Source organism: Eptesicus fuscus, chromosome 18 (assembly GCF_027574615.1).
Source record: "Eptesicus fuscus isolate TK198812 chromosome 18, DD_ASM_mEF_20220401, whole genome shotgun sequence".
Taxonomy (NCBI): Eukaryota; Metazoa; Chordata; class Mammalia; order Chiroptera; family Vespertilionidae; genus Eptesicus; species Eptesicus fuscus.
This window is the reverse complement of record NC_072490.1, coordinates 112,568-132,048: the sequence shown is the minus strand read 5'-3', so window position 1 is coordinate 132,048 and position 19,481 is coordinate 112,568. Positions and strand designations below refer to the sequence as shown.

Here is a 19,481-nt window from a genome sequence, read left to right as displayed (position 1 = left end):
GGCGCCAGTTATCTTTGTCACCATCTACCTTGCGGGTGCTTGCATGGCTGTGGTCTTTCCCCCCTGCCTCGACCTAACACTTATATGTGTATTTCTCATAAATTCTGTATTTTCTCTTCCTTAATAGTTTTCTTGTAACATTTTCTTTGCTCTAGTTTATTTTCTTGTAAGAATAGAGTATATAATAGATAGCACATACAAAAATGTGTTAATGGTCTGTTTTTGCTCTGGGTAAGGCTTCTGGTCAGTAGTCAGCCATTAATAGTTAAGTTTTGGGGGAGTCACAGATTATATGTGGCTTTCCAACTGCTCTTGGGGTCAGTGCCCCTCATCCCTGTGTTGTTCAAGGGTCAACTGCTTTTCTCTGGACTATGATTTGGCAGGAAGCTTTTACAGCAGTGGTTCTCAACCTTTCTAATGCCGAGACCCACAGGTTGAAAACCGCTAGCAGGGTCGCCTAAGACCATCGGAAAACACAGATATTTACATTACGATTCATAACAGTAGGAAAATTACAGTTATGAAGTAGCAGCGAAAATCATTTTATGGCTGGGGGTCACCACAGCATGAGGACCTGTATTGAAAGGTCTCGGCACTAGGAAGATCGAGAACCACTGTTTTAGAGGAACTGGAACTGGCTTGTTTTTGGAGACTCAGCCAGGCCATTAGCTCTGAAGCCCTTCCTGCCCTGAGCCAGGAAATCCAACAAAGAGGAAAGAGAAGCAACTCCAAGAAGCCGAAGCAATGCCACTCCAGGGCCGCTTGTTCAGGAGTTCACCGAGGAAGTAGGAAGTAACACAAGCTCATCTTGATGCCCTCACTGGACGTCAGTGAGGGCAGGAAAAGTCTGATTTAGCGTTTTAGACATGGCTATGGTTTAGAATTCTTCTCACCCAAATTTTTCTCCTTCCAACCAAATTCAACAAATATTTACTCCCAGCTCCTCTGTGCTGAGCCCCGTGAGGAGACAGAGTTCTCCCTCCTCCCCCTGCCACCCAGATAAGACAAGCCCAGTAATCTACGCCATTTTAATGGTATCAAAGAGCTGCTAATTGGGAGAGGGCAGTCACTTCCTGAGTCTGAGGCCCAAGGCCCCCGCAGACAGACGGATGGGCAGACAGACTCCCAGGAGCGAGACCTGGGAAGGCCAGCGGGGTTCCCTTGGTTCCCCAAGACCCGGAGAGTCTCCCTGAAAGTGCCTCCTACGTGGATCTCACCCGTGTTTACCTCCAGGCGTCCTTCGAAGCTCTTCCCGGGTGTATACAATGTAAAATGGTAATTTGATTACAAGTGTCAGCAATTATAAATGTCAACTAATAGAAAATGGTACTTTCAAAATCAAACCATTTTGTAATTAGAGATACAATATTGTTTTTCTGGCCCGGCCGGTGTGGCTCAGTAATAAACAATATTATTTTCCTGTTCAGGGCGAAGGTGTATGAGGAGTGTCGCCAGGAGGGTGGGGGTTGTGTGGGCTGCGGGGGGATGCACAAATTCCTGATGACTGACTAATAGTCAAATTGTCACGATGTCGGATTAGGAACAAATCATACTTCCCCAGTTGGTAGAATCTCTAGAGGACCTAAACTCACATACGTGTTATGGAATTAAAAAGGGGGACAAGAACATGTAAGAAGAAAAATAAAACAACAACATGTAAGGGTAAAATCAAGACCTTCCACACCGGTTGCTTCGAACATTGAAGAAAACCTTCTATTCCCTGGGCCGCCTGCCTCTCCTCCTGCTTTAGGGCGCCCCCTAGCGGGGGTGCTGAGACCGGCCCGTTCCCGTTCCCCTCCTCGGGCCGGTTTTGTGCAAAACCCGTCGATTTCTTAGGTCAGCAGCCCCGCCTGCCGGGAGGTGCGGTGACCCGGTGCCAGGCCCCGCCCCGGCCGCCCGCCGCTGAGTCACGCCGCAGAGAGGGCAGCGCGGCCGGCGGCACGTGGCCCGCGGCTCCGGTCTCGCTCCCGGGCTGCGGGTCATGCGCTCAGCGCACAAATATAGCCCGGGCGCCCGCGGCTGGCGGCGGGGCTTCCGGCTCCAGCGAGTGGCGGGCGGCGGCGGCAGGGGCGCGGGCGGCGGCAGTCACGGTAGGTGGCCGTCGTGGCCGTCGTGGGGGGCGGGCGGGCGGCTGCTCCGGAAACCCGGGGGCTGCGGGGACCGGGCGGCACCTGCCGGGAGGGGGGGGCAGCGCTCTCTGGTTACCTCCCGCTGTGCCTGGGCGGGCCGGGTGCTCACCCCCAAGGGCACACGGGGGCGGGGGGCGGGGACGGGGAGAGGAGGCCGGGCGGCTCCGGGGAGGTCCCCCACTCCTGCTCCTGGCTGGTGGGTACCCCCAGCACTCCGCCCCGACAAGGCCGGGCTCAGACCTCGGTGGTCCCAAGCGCTGTCCGGGGAGAGAGAGCAGCGCCGTCTGCGTGTTCCGGCCCGAAAGGGTGATTGGCGTCTGCCGGGAGGGGCTCCTCCTGGCCCGGCCGGGGGGGGGGGTGACAAGCGCTGGGAGCCCTGCCCGTGCGGCTCAGCGGGGGAGCGACCTCCCCGGCACGAAAGGCCCCAGCGCCAGGGGTTTCAGCTGCGACTGTGTTTCAGCCCCGGGCGCTCAGGGCTGAGCAGCGACCTATGAACCCGGAGGTTGTGGTTGGATTCCCGGTCAGAGCACAGGCCTGGGCTTGGGCTCCATCCCCAGTGCGGGGTGTGCGGGAGGCAGCCTGGGTGCTCCTCTCTCTCTCTCTCCTCTCTCTCTCTCTCTCCCCCCCTGTCTCTCTCCTCTCCCCCCCCTCTTCTCTCTCTCTCTCTCTCCCTATCCTCTCTCCTCTCTCCTCTCTCTCTCCCTCTCTCTCTCTCTCTCCCCCCCTGTCTCTCTCCTCTCCCCCCCTCTCTTCTCTCTCTCTCTCTCCCCCCCCCCTCTCTCTCTCCCTATCCTCTCTCCTCTCTCCTCTCTCTCTCCCTCTCTCTCTCTCTCTCTCTGTCTCTCCCTATCCTCTCTCCTCTCTCTCTCTCTCTCTCTCTCTCTCTCTCTCTCTCTCTCTCTCTCTCTCTCTCCCTCTCCCTCTCTCCTCTCTCTCTCCCTCTTCTCTCTCTCTCTCCCTCTCCTCTCTCCTCTCTCTCTCTCCCTCTTCTCTCTCTCTCTCTCTCTCTCTTCTCTCTCTCCCTCTCCTTCTCCCTCTCTCTCTCCCTCTCTCTCTCCCTCTCTCTCTCCCTCCCTCCCTCCCTCCCTCCTTCCTCCCTCCCTCCCTCTCTCTCTCTGCCTCTTCCTCTCCCTTCCTCTCTCTAAAAATCAATAAAAACATTTTTTTAAAAAAAGTGATGGGACTCCCAGAGGAGAGCCGACCCTCCCGGTACCTCGGGGCTGCTCTCCCAGCCTCTGCCAGCCATGGGGGTGCAGACAGATCCTCAGATGCTCTGCTCCTCTCATTTGTATCTTATTCTTAGTTGGCAACAATGTCCGTCTTGATTTCTTTTTCTTAAATAACTGACACTTTTTGAGCTTCACTAGGTGTCGGGTACTGTCTTAAGCACCTGACAGGATTATGCGTGATCCTATCACCAACCCTAGGAGCTCAGTGTTGCTGTTCCACCCCGTGTCCGGATGAGAACCCCGAGGTTCAGAGAGCTAGGTGACCGTCTCGGGGACATGCAGCAGTAACCAGTAACCGGGAGGCAGGACTCCGGCCCGGGCACCCCACTCAGCTGTCCTCTTCATCCCACCTGCAGCCAAGTGCCCCATCCCCATTGCTAGCTTAACAGATTACAATAAAAGTCAGGGTGCCCCAGGGAAATCCTGATCATGTGACAGAACATGTGATTTAATTCAGAGCTTGGGGATGTATTGTGACTATACTGACCTCACTTGAATATGAGCCCCTGTGTACCCCACACTTCCTACCGGAAAACTCCCACTGGGGTCCAGGCAGTGGCCTTAAGTGAGGACAGAATGGAATTAGTGCCACTGACGCCCCTTGTCTGCCCTCTGGTCCCCCCTGTATCTGGTGTCCCCAGAAATTCCCACTGGTCACTGTCCTTCCCTCGGGCAGATACCCGGAAGGCCTGGAGTCAGCCTGCCCAAGGGGAGGAGATGCCCTGGGGACCCCGAGGGTCAGGCGGGCAGGAGGGGGGCCATGCCTCTCCCCCCACGGCTGGCTCAGGGGACCTCTTTTTTATTTTTGATTTTTTATTTTATTGATTTATTACAGTGAGGAAGAGAGAGGGATAGAGAGTCAGAAACATCGATGAGAGAGAAACATCGACCAGCTGCCTCTTGCACACCCCCTACTGGGGATGTGCCCGCAACCAAGGTACATGCCCTTGATCGGAATCGAACCCGGGACCTTTCAATCCACAGGCCGACGCTCTATCCACTGAGCCAAACCGGTTTCGGCTCAGGGGACCTCTTGACACCAGCTTTGCTCCCCTCTCCCATCTTCCCCCTGACCCTCTCCTGACCTCAAAGAGGGGGCACCAGGAAGGGCTCGGCGCCTGGACTGTGGACTTTGGTCTCCTCCCAGACTCCCAGGTCCTTCCCACTCAGGTTCTCTCAGATGCTAACCCTGCCCCACCCGCACCCCCAATCTAGTTTATCATTTTGTAAAAATAGGTTTTTTATTGACTTTTATAGAGAGGAAGGGAGAGGGAGAGAGATAGAGACCCATGTGAGAGAGAGACATTGATGTGAGAGAGAAATATTGAACAGCTGCCTCCTGCACACCCCCTACTGGGGATCGAGCCTGAAACCTGGGCATGTGCCCTGACCGGGAATCAGACCAGTGCACTGGACGACGCCCAACCAGCTGAGCCACCTCGGCCAGGCCAGTTTGTCATTTGACAGGAAAGGAGAGGACAAGGTGACCAGCAGCCCCGCTCCTGCCTGGAGTCCTGGCTGAGTGGAGAGCGTGTTCCTGCCAGGGGACATGGTTCTCAGTCATGCCCTCTGGCTTGGGGGCACGGGTGGTTCTGTGAAGTGACTCTGACATACCTGGGGTTGGGGGGGGGGGCGTGGGAAGGTATTTCCCCTTCTTCACGGTTCCTGCAGGACCAGCCCATCCCCTCTCCCCCCGCACACTGAGGGGCCTCTCCTCTCTGGCTCCACAGCAGCGCAGCCTCTGTGTTGCATCCACCTGCTGCTGTTAGAATGTATCCCTTCAGCATCCATTCTCCCTCTGTTAACTCGGGGCAAGGCATTCGTCTTCCTGCATTTAGCGAGTGCCCATAAATGCCAGGTATGAAGGGTTCCCAGGAATCAAGGGACAGAAACACACCTAGTAAAGGGGCTCCATGCACAGGGTTCAGTGCACAAGTGTGTGGGTGGGAGGGCTGACTTGAGGGGCCAGGCTCTGAGCTCTTCTGGGGCCTCCCAGATGGCTGGTCCAGGCAGGGGGAGCTTGTGAACAGTCTGAGGGGGGAAGCTAGGGGGCAAGCATGAGGAGAGCTGTCGGGGTGAGTGGGAGGGGCTGGCCAGGGCCTGGCACATCACACCAGGGGCTTATTGGGCGCTGTGAGGAGCTGGGTCTCCCTCGAGTTCCAAAGGGAAGTCTCTGGAGGACTTGTGCCCGGTGGCAGGCAGCTCGATCCAGTTCTCCTTGGAAAATGGCTGTCACTACGTGTGACGAACGGACTGGATGTGGCTGAGTGGAAAGTCAGGGGACCAGCTGTGGTTTTTGCACAACTGAGGCCAGATGTGACACTGTCTGGTGATGAGAATCGCACACCCACTAAGACTTGGGTGATGAAAGGGACGTGTGCGTGAGAGAGACTGTGTGTGCATCAGTGTGTGTGCGTGTGCGTACGTCCCGAAAGGGGTGGTCAGAGTGAGGAAACAAAGCGTGAAAACGTGTCCTCCAGGTAAACATGGAGTCACTCTCCGGATGGGGATTAAGCAGCCAGGGATGGATTGGTTTTAAATGGGTACGTTTAGAAGAAATCACGTTTCTCCGAGATATGTGTGAGACCTGCAAGTGGATGTGTCCGAGGAAGAGCTGGCTGTATAGACACCAGAGGGCACTGTAATGAGGCTGATTTTTATAAATTGCCCTCATCTTACTGTCCACCATGTTATTTGTTGCTGCAGAACCAAATCACCCCAACACCTAACAGCTTCAAACAGTAAATTTGTATTATCTCACAGTTTCTGAGGTTCGGAAGTCCGAGTGGCTTAGCTGAGCTGTTCTGGCCCAGGGCGTCTCCTCAAGTTTCCGTGTGTGCAAATCAGGAAATGGATTTAGCCAGATTTTGATGCTGTAGGCAGGGGCAGTTTAAAACAATCTCTAGAAAGTTATTTTACATAGGTAAGGGAGGTAACTATAGCTTAGTGGAATGAATGGACATGCACTTTTATGTCCTGATAAATTTTTGCAGTGATCAAATAATCACTTAAACAGCAAAGATGAGTTGTGAAAGTGAAAAGAAGAGCGAAAGCTCATTGAGTGGCCTGAGAAGGAAGCAATCTGGATATAATTCTTTTAGTCACTTTCATTCATTCACTTATTCATTTGACAAATATTTATGAAGGGCCTACTGTGTGCCAGGCACTGTGCTGAGTCTCCTTGAGATGTGAGAGCTGAGACGTGCCTGAGTCTGACTTTCTTGGCATTCGAAGTCTGCCTGAACAGACCAGTCGCTTGTGAGGCCTCGTTCATGGTGCAGGAGCATCTCCCAGAACATGTCCCAGGCTGGGTGGGGTCAGGCCCAGGGTGGAAAGTGCTCACGGAGCTTTGTGCAATGTTTGCTTTTGTTACTGAATGGTGGCTGGTGTGCAGCCGTAGACAACCAGGTGTGTGTGTGTTGTGATTAACTCATTAAACTTACCCTGGAGTATGTCACAACCTAGTGGGAAGATTAGCTGCTACTAAATTCAGTAGATTATGGGAGCTTGTAGCGTGAGGAATTCCCGGGGAGCTCTGGGAACCTACAATTCCATTGAGACAAGTGTGATGTTGTAGAGGAGGTGACCCTAGGGTGAGTGTTGCACTTGGACTGTCACACAGAGACCTTAAGAAATCAGCACAGCCCTGGCCGGTGTGGCTCAGTGGATAGAGCGTCAGCCTGCAGACTGAAGGATCCTGGGTTCAATTCTGGTCAAGGACACATGCCCGGGTTGCAGGCTTAATCCCTAGTAGGGGGTGTGCAGGAGGCAGCCAATCAATGAGTCTCTCTCATTATTGATGTTTCTATCTCTCCCTTTCCATTCCTCTCTGAAATCAATAATATATATATATATATATATATATGTATCAATAATATATATAAAGAATATGAGCCCAGCCGAACATCCTTGAACTAACAAGGCATTTCATTGTCACTTAAGACAACTGATTCAATCATGTTTCTATTCAACATTCATGGTAAGACTACCTCCTTCTGTGTGTGGGTGAAGCTGACATACATGTATATATTTTTTAAATAGGTAATTTTATGCTCCCAACATGGGACATAAAGTGGTCACATTCGACATTTCTGCCATCAGAGGCCTGTGGGAAACGCGCGTCAAGAAGCACAGAGCTTGGCAGAAGAAGGAGGCAGAGAGACTGGAGAGAAGCGCCTTGGAAAAGTATGTTTCTGTGCTTGCCTGTAGCTGCTTCAGCGAGCAGGGCCCGCAGACGGGAGCTGTGTCTGGCGGGGGCGTCTTTCTCCTGGGCCTTCTGTCAGTGACACCCGCTTATTGAACTTCGAACCCTCACGCTGTTGCCCAGCATGAACATTCGATTTCTATAAAGTAGCACCCACAGCTGTAGGGACCCACAGGACCCCAGGCACCGTGCGAGGCCCAGGGAAGGCAGCGATGATGCGATCAAGTCCTCTGCAGCCAGTTCTGGGTCAGGGGCCGCCTGACTCTCCACTCCCCTGTGAGCCAGGTGCCGGCTGCTCTGTGTCAGCAGGTCAGCCTCCCCCAGGAGCTGGGCGCCAGGCAAGGCTCCTTATGTTGATGCCAGTTTTATTCGATTGCAGTGGTGTGATTTGTAGGCTGACTGCTCTTAGGTAAACGCATGTCGATGAAAACAAAATCGAGTGTTTTGGAAAAACTGTTTGTGGTAAATGTGAATCACACAATGGAATTAACACTACACAAGACTGAGGAGAGTACGGCAAGCTGGGAGGCTGCACCTCCAGGTGCTTTGCATTCCGTAACGTGTATCCCCTGTGAAGAGACCCAGCCGGAACCCCGCGTGATGCAGTGTGGGTGCGTGCTTGTTCTGGGAGGGGCAGGATGGGGTTCTGATGGGCACACCCATTCTACACCAACTTGGCCAAGTGTGCTATTTCTGTACTTTAAGTTAAAAACAAAACGCAGAGGTGTGGATGTCTCTCTGTTCTTGGTTCTTCACTTTTGTGAACTATTAGGATCGAACTAACACCCATTCTGATCATGCTGGATAATCAAGCTGCTACTGTAAGCAAATATGGCTGTTTTAGGTGGTTGTTGTTATCCCAAATTGGAAGACAAGGACGAGGGTCCTGGTAACTTAGCCGAGCCCTTTCCCCTGCACAACGCTGTGGCCGCAGGGAGTTGGAACTTCTTACTTGTCACTTAGCCTCTGGCCACGCAGAGTCTGCTTTTACAGTTGCCCCTCCTAGAAGTCTTTTTTAAAAATATATTTTATTGATGTTTTACAGAGAGGAAGAGAGAGGGATAGAGAGTTAGAAACATCGATGAGAGAGAAACATTGATCAGCTGCCTCCTGCACACCCCCTACTGGGGATGTGCCCGCAACCAAAGTACATGCCCTTGACCGGAATCGAACCTGGGACCTTTCAGTCCGCAGGCCGACGCTCTATCCACTGAGCCACACCGGTTTCGGCATCCCCTCCTAGAAGTCTTGATCCCGCCCGCCACCAAGTCCCTGAGGAGGGTCCGGGTGCGTGGGCGACCTATTTTGAGACAACGTCTGTGCCTGAGAGTTTTGAAGGAAAACGACCACAAATTTTGGTTTTGTACCTCATAGAATATTAGCCTGTTGAAGGGTCCGAGCAGATATTAAACCACTAAGTGAGAGAGGCCCGCCACAGGCAACATACCTCTGTAACCACCGTGCGGCACCCCGAGGACAGCAAGGTGTGGCCCACCGTCCTCACGGGTTTACAGTAAAGTTGGGGGATGAGGCATCAATGTGGAAAGCTACAAACAATGGTCAGAAAATTACCCAGGAGAAGTACTGAGAAGGGGTGTGTGTGTGTGTTGGTGGGCGGGGGACAGGGGTGCTGAGGGGTCCCCAGCCAGCTCCAGCGTCGGACTGCACCTGGAGTTTATGATAACAGGTGCACCTGCTGCGGGGAATTTCCCAGGGTGGCTGATGGGGACTTTCTGAAGTCGGGTGTTTCATAAACTGGTGCTGCCTACTGTGGCCTTGCATTTTTAAAACTTGTGTTGGCACCACCTGCTACCCAAGGACTAGGATAGGATACTATCCACCTACTATCCATCATTAATCACACGTGTAGGTAACTTTGGGAGAAATTTTAGCCGGGAATTTTATCTAACTCCTCTAACTTTTTAAAGCCAAATTTGCTAGTAATTCACAACCCTGGGGTTTTAGGTTTCCCCACCCCTTCCGGCCAGGGGAGGGCTGCGCCAGGGGCCCTTTGCGGGCAGGTGAGGGCACTGCCCGTGACGGCGCCTCTGCCTGCGTTTAGGATAAAGGAGGAGTGGAGCCTCGTGGCCGAGTGCCGCCGAAGAGGCGTCCCCCAGGCCGCCTGCTGCAGGAACGGCTTCGTGGACACCAGCGTGCGGCTGCTGGACAAGCTCGAGAGGAACCTGCTTCTGCGGCAGAGCTCGCCTTCCGAGGGCAGGGGCAAAGGCAGCAGCAAGTTTGTGTTTGAGCTTTCAGGAGAGCACTGGACGGTGAGTCGATGTGTTCCTGTCTCTGTGGCCAGTGGCGGCTCAGTGCGGTGCTGAGGTCCTGATGGCCGCAGCTGAGCTGAGCTCAAGGCCTTGGCCTTGGCGGGTGAGCGCTCTTGCCTTGAGACCGTCTGCTCTGGCCCTGGCTGGTGTGGCTCAGTGGATGGAACGTCGGCCTGTGGACAGAAGGGTCTCGGGTTTGATTCTAGTCAAGGGCACATGCCTGGGTTGTGGGCTCGATCCCCAGTGTGGGGTGTGCAGGAGGCAGCCGATCAATGATTCTCTCTCATTGATGTTTCTATCTCCCTCTCCCTCTCCCTTCCTCTCTGAAATCAATAAAAATATATTTTTTTAAAAAAGAAACCAAGAGGGTCTGCTCTGAACCAGGTTCTCGAGGCTCCTCCTCCACGAAGGCCCAGGGAGGTGGCTCCCGTGGACACTGGCGGAGCCTGGTCGGGAGTCCTCTGTCTTCTGTCCATCTTTTCCCTCCTGTAGACTCGTAAAAACATTTAGAAATTTGGCCCAGCAAATAGTACATGTTTATCAGTTATTTTGAAAAGCAACTACCGAGGAAGGGAAATGCAGGCCAAATCGAACAGCCGGGTGCATGGACAGGCTGTATTTTTAGATGTTAAACGCATGTGTACACAGTAAGGCATGTTGTGGCTGTGGCTGTGAGCCTGCTTGTCTGTGCTGACCCGGCATCTGACTGGAATAATATCACCAATTCCCGGCAGCTCCGGGTTGGGCTCCTCTCTTCCTGCGAGATGAGTGGCCACCGCAGTGTCTGCCTTCTCTCTGAAACGCCAGGAGCCGGCAGTCTCCGCTGACGCTGTCGCGCGTGCCCCTCGCGTCTGGCTTTTAAAACAAGCACGCGTGTTCCTGGGCTCTGTGCGTGCTCGGCCACCTTGAGGACCTAGTGCCAACCACTGTCATTCACCTGTTCCAGGAGCTCCCCGACTCCTTGAAGGAGCAGACGCACCTGAAAGAATGGCACATAAGCCATACCCTGATTGAAACCATTCCTGCCTATATCAAGCTCTTCCAAGCGATGAGAATTCTGGATCTGCCAAAAAACCAGCTCTCCCATCTTCCGGCTGAAATCGGTATGTCTCTCAGCAGAGCCCAGGCCGCCGGCGAGCAGGCAGCCGGTGGACAGGGGCGGCAGCCGTGAGAACTGCTCCCCCTCCCACCCCAGGAAGTCGCCAGGCAGGGCCGTGCTGTGTTCCTAGAGCTGCTTGGTCATGGTGTCCCCTTTGGGTGGTGACGCCACGGTCTCGCCTGTGTAACTCAGCACGTACAGACCTTGGCCAGGTGCTCAGAATCTAGAAGTCTCACGAGTCAGCAATGCTGTGTTTAGGCATGTTTCATTTTCTTTCGGTCATTGTGATAGTCATTTTTTTCCTTTTTTTTTCTGGTGACAGGCTGTTTGAAGAACCTTAAAGAACTCAACGTGAGTTTCAACCATCTGAAGAGCATTCCTCCAGAATTGGGAGAGTGTGAAAATCTCGAGAAACTGGATTGTTCTGGAAATCTAGAATTAACTGAGCTCCCCTTTGAAGTAAGGAAGTAACCATGTCTGCACTATGATTTATTTTTATTTGGTGTATGATATGGAATGGCTATAATATGGGGAAGAAGCTTTGAAAAATGAAACCCATATATTTTATGTCACATTTTCCTGACATTTCAATCACCATGTCCTGGCTATTATAAGGTCTTTAAAATGTTCTTACACTAGGCCAGGACCTGATTTTCAGTTCAGAAATGCCATCAAAGGAAAACCAGGCAAAAAATCCTCTTTTCATGCAAGATATTTGTATTTAATGCCTGTTCAATATATGATGCCTATTGTCTGTGATACAGACCTGATTTATTTATCCACAATGGTGAAATACGTTAGAAACAGCTGGAAATAAATAAAGGGGGTATAACTGTAAAAATTTATATACTGAACACAACTTGTAGGTAACTCAAGTCCCACAGATGGGATTTAAGACTTGTATTAACTGAAAGTAGTTATTAGTTTCCTTTGGTCTCTACTCATTAGGTAAATGATTTCAAATCATTTCCTGGTAAAATGGAGCAGATGAAAATGAATGGTTTTAATTGCCAAATGAAACTCAACAGGCCTCTTGTGTGGAAGAGATAAGAGCCTGATAGTCCTGCAGGCTATGAACAGGCTAAAAATGGTATTGCTGGCAAGGTCCGGACAAGGCCTGGCTGCCGGCACAGACCTGGGAGGGGTGTTAATCTCCTTCCCTGAAAACTTCTGTGTGGGAGGAGGGGTCGTCCCCAGTCCTCCCCAGTGTAGAAAATGGCACAGCCCTCTCACGCGTTCAGATTACAAGCAAGCCAAGTCACCTCTGACCTTTCTTCTTCCATGCCATAAGTCAGTCCTCTTAGGCAGGCCCTCAACATCTGGCCACTGCCCAGCACCTTTCCACCAACACCCTAGTCCAAGTCCAAGTTGTGTGTCATCTGGACTGGGACACAGCCTCCTCGGCTGGTCTCTGTTCCTTGTTCTTTCCCCGCTTTATGGAGATGTAATTTACGCACCAGAACATTCAGTCATTGTAAGTGTACATTTCACCTACTTCCCACCATGCTCACGAAGGGTTTCCCCAGGCGAGGCTCATCCACTGCCCTCCGGATGTGCTGACCCTGGGATTTCCCAAATGTGGGAAACTCGACTGCATGTTTCATGGTAGTGGGGGCTGTGTTTGCGCTCTCCCCTGAAAATAAATAAATAGATAAACAAATAAATAAACATGTTATCAACTCAATTTTAAGATATTCCCATCACCTCCTGAGAATTCTGGTTTGCCCATTTACGATATAAAATTGCATTGCTTACCTAGGAAACCACCATCTCCGCTCGGGCAGCCACTGTGAGCCACTTGTCCGAGCACCCCGGCGTGATGCCCAGTGGTCCAAAAGCATGCTGTTTGACCTCTTTTGCGTATATTCATAGGAATGCCTCTGGGAAGAGACACCAGTTGAAAAGTTATTAGTCGAACTTAACTCTCTCTCTTACAGAAGTAATTAGAATATTTTGTTGTTCTTTTCTAGTTAAGTAATTTGAAGCAAGTTACATTTGTAGATATCTCAGCAAACAAGTTTTCCAGTGTCCCCATCTGTGTCCTGAGGATGTCCAGTTTGCAGTGGTTGGATATCAGCAACAATAGCCTGAATGACCTGCCACAAGATATAGACAGGTAGCTACTCGCATTCTGAAGGTGAGGTATATGAACTAGTTACTAACATCTTAAACACCGTAACCTCTTAAACTTGCATAGCACACGAATGGTCTTTGAAATCAATGAATTCTCCAGAGTTCATTGTTTCTAGGAAATGAGTTTGGTTCTTTATATAATAAGACAGTTTCTAGTCTACATCATACATGTACATGTATATATACAGGGGTGGGCAAAAGCAGGTTTACATTGTGAGTATGCAAAACACAATTCTTATATTATTTAATAATTATTGTATTGTTTTTCATATGAGCAACTGTAAACCTACTTTTGCCCACCTGTATATGTTCATTTGAACAAATCTTCCTTGTTTTGTTGAATTTTAATTTACTTTGGTTCCCAATAGAATGGCATCATCCACTTTTCTTTAGAGAAGTAGAAAAGTAAAATTATTACATATGGAATAGAAATATATCACTCTATGTTTAGAATATCAGTGAGGTTAATTTTTATTAGTTTCATGTATTGATTTATTATACATAATCTTTCAAACAAAATTGGGATGCTTATTAAGGTTTTCAAATTATATCCTTGTAGCTATTTCATGTTTAAAAATAATTATTACACTGAATCATATATCATTCATTCATTCATTCATTCATTCATTCATTCCGCCAATGTTATTAGTGGCCTATAGGGCAGGTTGGGTTTAAAGTTGTGAATGAAACAAAATCTCTGGCCTTCTGAAATCTGCCACCTTCTTTAGAACATAGCATGACACCGAAAGTGGCCTCGTCTGAAGGCCATCTCCAGTTTCTGTTTTCTGCTCCTGCTACCTCTGATGTGCAGCGATGCTTCCTCGGTCTGTGAGAGTCAAGGGGAACTGCTTTGGTTTGAGATATGAGGGGACTTTGTGAAATATTTATGGGGTCTGTCAGGATTATGCAAATGGATGAAAGAAAAAACTGAAGAGGGAGTTGCTGAGTTAGAATAAAACAGAAACCAGAGTAAAATGCATTGGAGCATCGTCGGCTCATTTCCTTTCCTGCACAGATTTCTTCCTGTTGTAAAGTTAGAAAATACGATGAGAGAGGAATAACTACTCTCAAGATCTACAAAAGGAAACATTGGCTGAAATCTGTTTGTTTTCATAACTTCTTTCCCGTGCCCTGTTCACCCTTGGAATGAGGCAGACACTGGGAGGAATATATTGATTTTTTTTAAAAAAGTTTTTCGATTACAGTTTGCATTCAACACTGTTTTGTATCAGTTCCGGGTGTACAGTATAGCGGATAGACATCCGTATGGGAAGGATATGCTAATTTATTAGGCCCCCTGCTGCATACCGCGCAATGTGCTTATGCTGCCGCTGTATCTGTGTCTTCAATCGGCCATGAAGTCAGTAAAAAAATACAAAGTAAACACAAATTGTGTCACCTGGCAGGAATTTGTTTAATTTCTAAAGTTAGTTTTTTTTCATAAGGGTCACATATAAAAAATAAACTAATTCTTGGATTTCCTACTGGGACTGATTGGTGGTTCACTGGGAAGCGGAGTCCTTGTGCTAATCCCTTTTCCGTCTCGTAGGCTCGAGGAGCTGCAGACGTTTCTCCTGTACAAGAACAGGCTGACCTACCTTCCCTATGCCCTGCTCAACCTGAAGAAGCTCACCTTGTTGGCTGTCAGTGGGGACCATTTGGTGGAGCTCCCGACGGCCCTCTGTGACTCGTCCACACCTTTAAAGTGAGTAGACCACGGCCAGCAGGCGTGGCTCAGCCGTTGAGCATCGACCTATCAACCAGGAGGTCGAGGTTCGATTCCCAGTCAGGGCACATGCTGGGGTTGCAGGCTCGATCCCCAGTAGGGGGCATGCAGGAGGCAGCTGATCAATGATTCTGTCATCATTGATGTTTCTGTCTCTCTCTCTCCCTTCCTCTCTGAAATCAATAAAAAAATTATTTAAAAATAACTTTGAAAGTGAGTAGACCAGAGATCCTCGTGGAGACACGTTCAATAGACATGTTCAGACACCAGGTAAGGAGCGAGGAGCGTCTGGAGCCTGAGGTCCTGTCTCAGATCCCAGTTCACGGGAGTTCTGATGCTTTTTTACAGGATTTTGAAGGTTTTGGACAGTAAAATGAGGAGGTAGAACTCAGGGTTTCAATACAATGCTGCGTGCTGGTGGAAGGCACAGTGGGGCAGATGCCTGGGATTCCATTGTCTAGGCAACAAGGTTGTTCATCTTTCCATGACGATGAGCAGTTCTTGGAAAAGGAGAATGGACTGCATTCCCAGGTTAACTCCCACATCCCAGCTGTACAACTCCCAGCTGATCAGAATGTGCCTTCTCTAATCAGAACAGAGCAGTCACGGTTAACAGAGCATGATTAACCCTTTGCACTCGCTTGCTTTTTTCTCGATTCCTTTATTCTACTCAGGATTTAATTTTTTAAATACCCCAGATTTTACAAAGCGCGGCAGTAGAATAAAAAACTGGAGTTTCTTTTCATACAAACTTATTTATTTGGATTTTTTATATTTCAAAATATTGATACATTCAAAGAGTATAAAAAGAGCTGCTACAGATGCTAACCGTGTCGAGTCACACTCGACATCCGAGTGCAAAAGGTTAATATTTCTGCCCCCAACAAAAACAGTGACTGACCACTGAAAGATTGCCTTTGGGTTCTGGGAGTAACAAAGGGGAGGGCAAGAGACTGCTGCTTTAAATAAAAAGTGCCATTTCATTGTTCAAAATTTAGAATATGTATAGTGACTTACTTAGATTAAAAAGTGAAGAATGATGAAATATAGGCAGATTGTTGTGGGGGTAGGGAAAGACAATAACAATTCAATGAAAGATTGCAAAGGAAAAATTGAGTGGATCTATATAAGAATTAAAACCTTTTTGCTTTCTGTATATTTAGACATTAAATACAATAAAAGGAAAACAAACTGGAAAAAACATATATGCTAAAATACGACAGGTATGTGTGGATAAGCCACATGTACATATTACATATAATCTTCTAAAACCAATTAGGATGATTTTTGTTAGATTTTATCTTCTCCTCCCTCCAAATTAAAACTGAAAAAAATACAAACATTTATGCATTTATTCACTCATTAAATACTCATTTCTTTCTTTTGTGTGTGTGTTAATCCTCACCTGAGGATATTTTTTCTTTTTAAAATTTATCATTGTTGTTGAAAATATTACAGATGCCCCCTTTCACACAACCTCCCCCCCATCTACCCTCTCCACTCCACTCCCGCCCCCTCCCCAGGTCTTCCCCGGGCTGTGGGCTGTCCATGGGCCATGCATATACGCATGTCAGTTCATTGATTAACCTCCCCCACCCCTCCTGCTTCAGTGTCTCTAGATCTTTTTTGTTTGTCAGTTTATTTTGTAGAAATACCTCTTTTATGGGGATTTTATCTGATTTCTTTTTAGTTAAGCCTGGTTTAAGAGTTGATGTCCTTCCCTCTGGCAACCACCACACTGCTATTTGTGTTCCTAAGTTTCACTTTTATATCCCAGGAGAAGACTTGACTTGGGTGGTGGGCACATGGTGCAATATACAAATTTGTAACATAGAAATCCACACATGGAACATATATGTTCATGTTGACCAATGTTACCCCCATCCATTTAATAAAAAAAAAAAAAAAGAGTTGATGTCACTAACTGGGCGTAATACCAAGCACAGTAAGGCATCACACAGTTGTAAGGATCTGACTGAGAGAAGCGTCCCTGTCCACCTTTTGGGCTCCTGCCCATTGCCCTCTGTCTGTGGCTGAGTAGATCTCATCTCCCATAAGGCCTCTGGACAGTCTCTGCCTGAATACTAATTCCGTAACCCTGATGGATTGTTCCACAGTGGAATCCACTGGTGGTGATAATTTTATGGTCAACTGTGACTTTCAAGAATAAGTGAGAACTTGGGATTTAGGACCACCACGGTTGACTTCCCACGGGAGGGATTTTGCAGTTCAGAATGCACAAGGGAAAATGTGATATTGTCCATATTTTCTTGAATAGATTTGTAAACCTTATGGACAATCCCATTGATAATATTCAGCGTCAAGATGGTGAAGAAATGATGGAAAGTGAACAAGATCGTCAACACTTTGATAAAGAATTTATGAGAGCCTATATTGAAGATCTTAAAGAAAGAGGTATGTTACTCATATTGAAAATATTTTAAATGAATATACAAAATTCCATTAACTCATGTAATACTAATATACATGATTTATTGATAAAAGTAAAATTGACACAAAGTTAATTGGTTAGGGGCAATTTACTTCCTAAATTACCTTTCCATTTACCAAAAACAAAAGATATCTTTCCTTAAAATATTTGATTTGCCTAGGGCACTTGAATGCTTGATACACCATCGACTATTTTACAGAGAAACATATACTTAAAATGTGAGGGTTGTATTGCTAATTGTACATGAGTTTTTAACTAAATGACATTGACAACAGTATCCTACTTAAGGGGTTAATAAGATTCTATTTCAAAACCCATTTAAATTCAACATTAGAAAAAGTCATCTCTTATATAAATCAGGGTATACCCATATCAAAATCACAAAATGGAAAGCACAGACGGCAGACGAGTAACTCGCCCATCTGGTTGGAGCTCACAGAGGAGTGTGGAGGTGCGGGAAAGGGCGATTTCCAAAGTGTCCCCCGTCACAAGAATGACGAACAGAAAAAAGGCTCTAATCCTGTTCTTCTGGTCAGGTAGTCACACACCATAAGGAAACAGAATGGCTGATATATACTTTCCTTTTGTCACAGAATCTGTTCCCAGCTATACCACCAAAGTGTCTTTTAGCCTTCAGCTCTGATGCCATCCATCAGAAGACCTCAGAATCTCCCTGTCTGTGCAGCTGCGAATCTTCGTGCTGTGGGCCCTGTCATCTGGGAGTGATGGCTTGTGCTTAAGCAGCAAGCCTAAAAACCATGGCCGTAACTTCGGGGAAATGACTTTCAAATTCCAAGTGTATGAATACTTCTCTCTGTGGACTGGGGAATTGATCAATGGGTTTATAGATTGATATTTAAAGGCTCATTTGCATACACTTGTTTCCAAATAATGCACATTTAATAGTTTAGAAATGCATTTTTTTTTTAATTGTAACTTAGACCAAATTCTGAAGTTGTGTTGTTTTCAGGCATCAAGGGATAGAGGGTCAGTGAAAGAGCATTTCTATTGGATGAATCCAGATCAGAGTTTATTTTATTTTGTGATTTTGAAGGAGTTTTAATGCATCATTTCTTTTACTGAGAATAATTGTCCTTGGATTTATACAAATTTCTATTCCCGTATGTTTTAAATTGCGAGTGTGGGTGTGGGGAAGCACAGGACTTGGTTGGAAAATTTGTAAGGAGGAAGCTCCAAAAGGTCAGAACCTCCGGGGGGAGTTGGCTGAAGGCGTCCGCCCCTGCTTTGACTTTTCCAAACAAGTCTGAGCCCCCCGTGTTTACTGGAATCTTTATGCTTCATCTTTAGATGTCCTTACGTAAAGGACACAGTGTCTTCTCAAGGATGCTACCCTGCTGATAGTATCTAATAGTTAATTTTAGTTCAAGCTGTTGTTACAATAAAAGCCTGAGGAGGTAGGCAAACGGGGCTGTTTGGTTTCTCCAGCCAAGCAGTCCCTTAGCCCTCTCTTTCACAGCAATCGTATGTCAGAGTAATCATTCATCCGTCGATGATCAGGGTCTGCTGGTCAGTCCCAGCAAGTGGTGCCCCATGTGAGGAGGAACACACGAGACACAGCGGAAACCTCAAAAACAAAAGTAACGGCACAGTAGGTCCCTGGAGCCCGCTGGAGACGTCCAAGTTCGAGGAAATTGTTTCTCAGCTAAGGATTCTCAATGGGCAGCAGCTGCCCGCTGAGCAGCAGCAATATATGAGAGTCAAGTGGGGCCTCAGGCATCTCTGGGAACAAGTGGGCAGGAGTTTAAAAAGAAATCAGGCCCAGGGCAAACAAGTGCCCTTGTCGTCATTACCTATGTGGGTTCTTGTTCGAGCTGCACTATGCCCACTTCATATCAAGGATCAAAAGCCTACAGAACGCCAGGAGGAACTACCGCCACCCCCTCCTCCTGAAGTAGAGCCTGTAGTACCTAAAGCCCCACTGCCGGAGGACATATTTCCTCTTCCTTTCCACTGGTGTGGGAGAGTTCATCAACTAGATCTTCGGTTATGGGATCCGTGTCAGGCAAGCCATGTTAGAAGGAGAGCTTTGGGCTTGCCCAGTTATGCAAGACCAACAAGGTAATAGGATTGATGACACTCTCCTTGTAAAAAAAAAAAAAAAAAAGCAATGGTAAGATATGTACACATATAATACCTTAATAAAAAAATGAAAAAAAAATTTAAAAAAATGGTACTTTTGCACTAAAGCCATTGGAGGCCCCAGAGTTGCTGCAGTCCT

At 48.1% G+C, this 19,481-nt stretch overlaps 1 protein-coding gene and 1 pseudogene across 1 annotated transcript; both read left to right on the top strand.

The window, feature by feature from the left end:
• Positions 1-1,945: 1,945 nt before the first annotated feature.
• On the top strand, positions 1,946-18,722 carry LRRC2 (leucine rich repeat containing 2). Its single transcript, XM_054708008.1, has 9 exons — positions 1,946-2,090; positions 7,400-7,543; positions 9,625-9,832; positions 10,779-10,935; positions 11,254-11,390; positions 12,902-13,047; positions 14,614-14,769; positions 17,069-17,205; positions 17,836-18,722. The coding sequence occupies exons 2-9, from the start codon at positions 7,419-7,421 to the stop codon at positions 17,883-17,885; spliced, it is 1,116 nt and encodes a 371-aa protein (XP_054563983.1). The 5' UTR covers positions 1,946-2,090; positions 7,400-7,418; the 3' UTR covers positions 17,886-18,722.
• Positions 12,435-12,566, top strand: LOC114228599 (U1 spliceosomal RNA; annotated as a pseudogene).
• Positions 18,723-19,481: the final 759 nt, after the last annotated feature.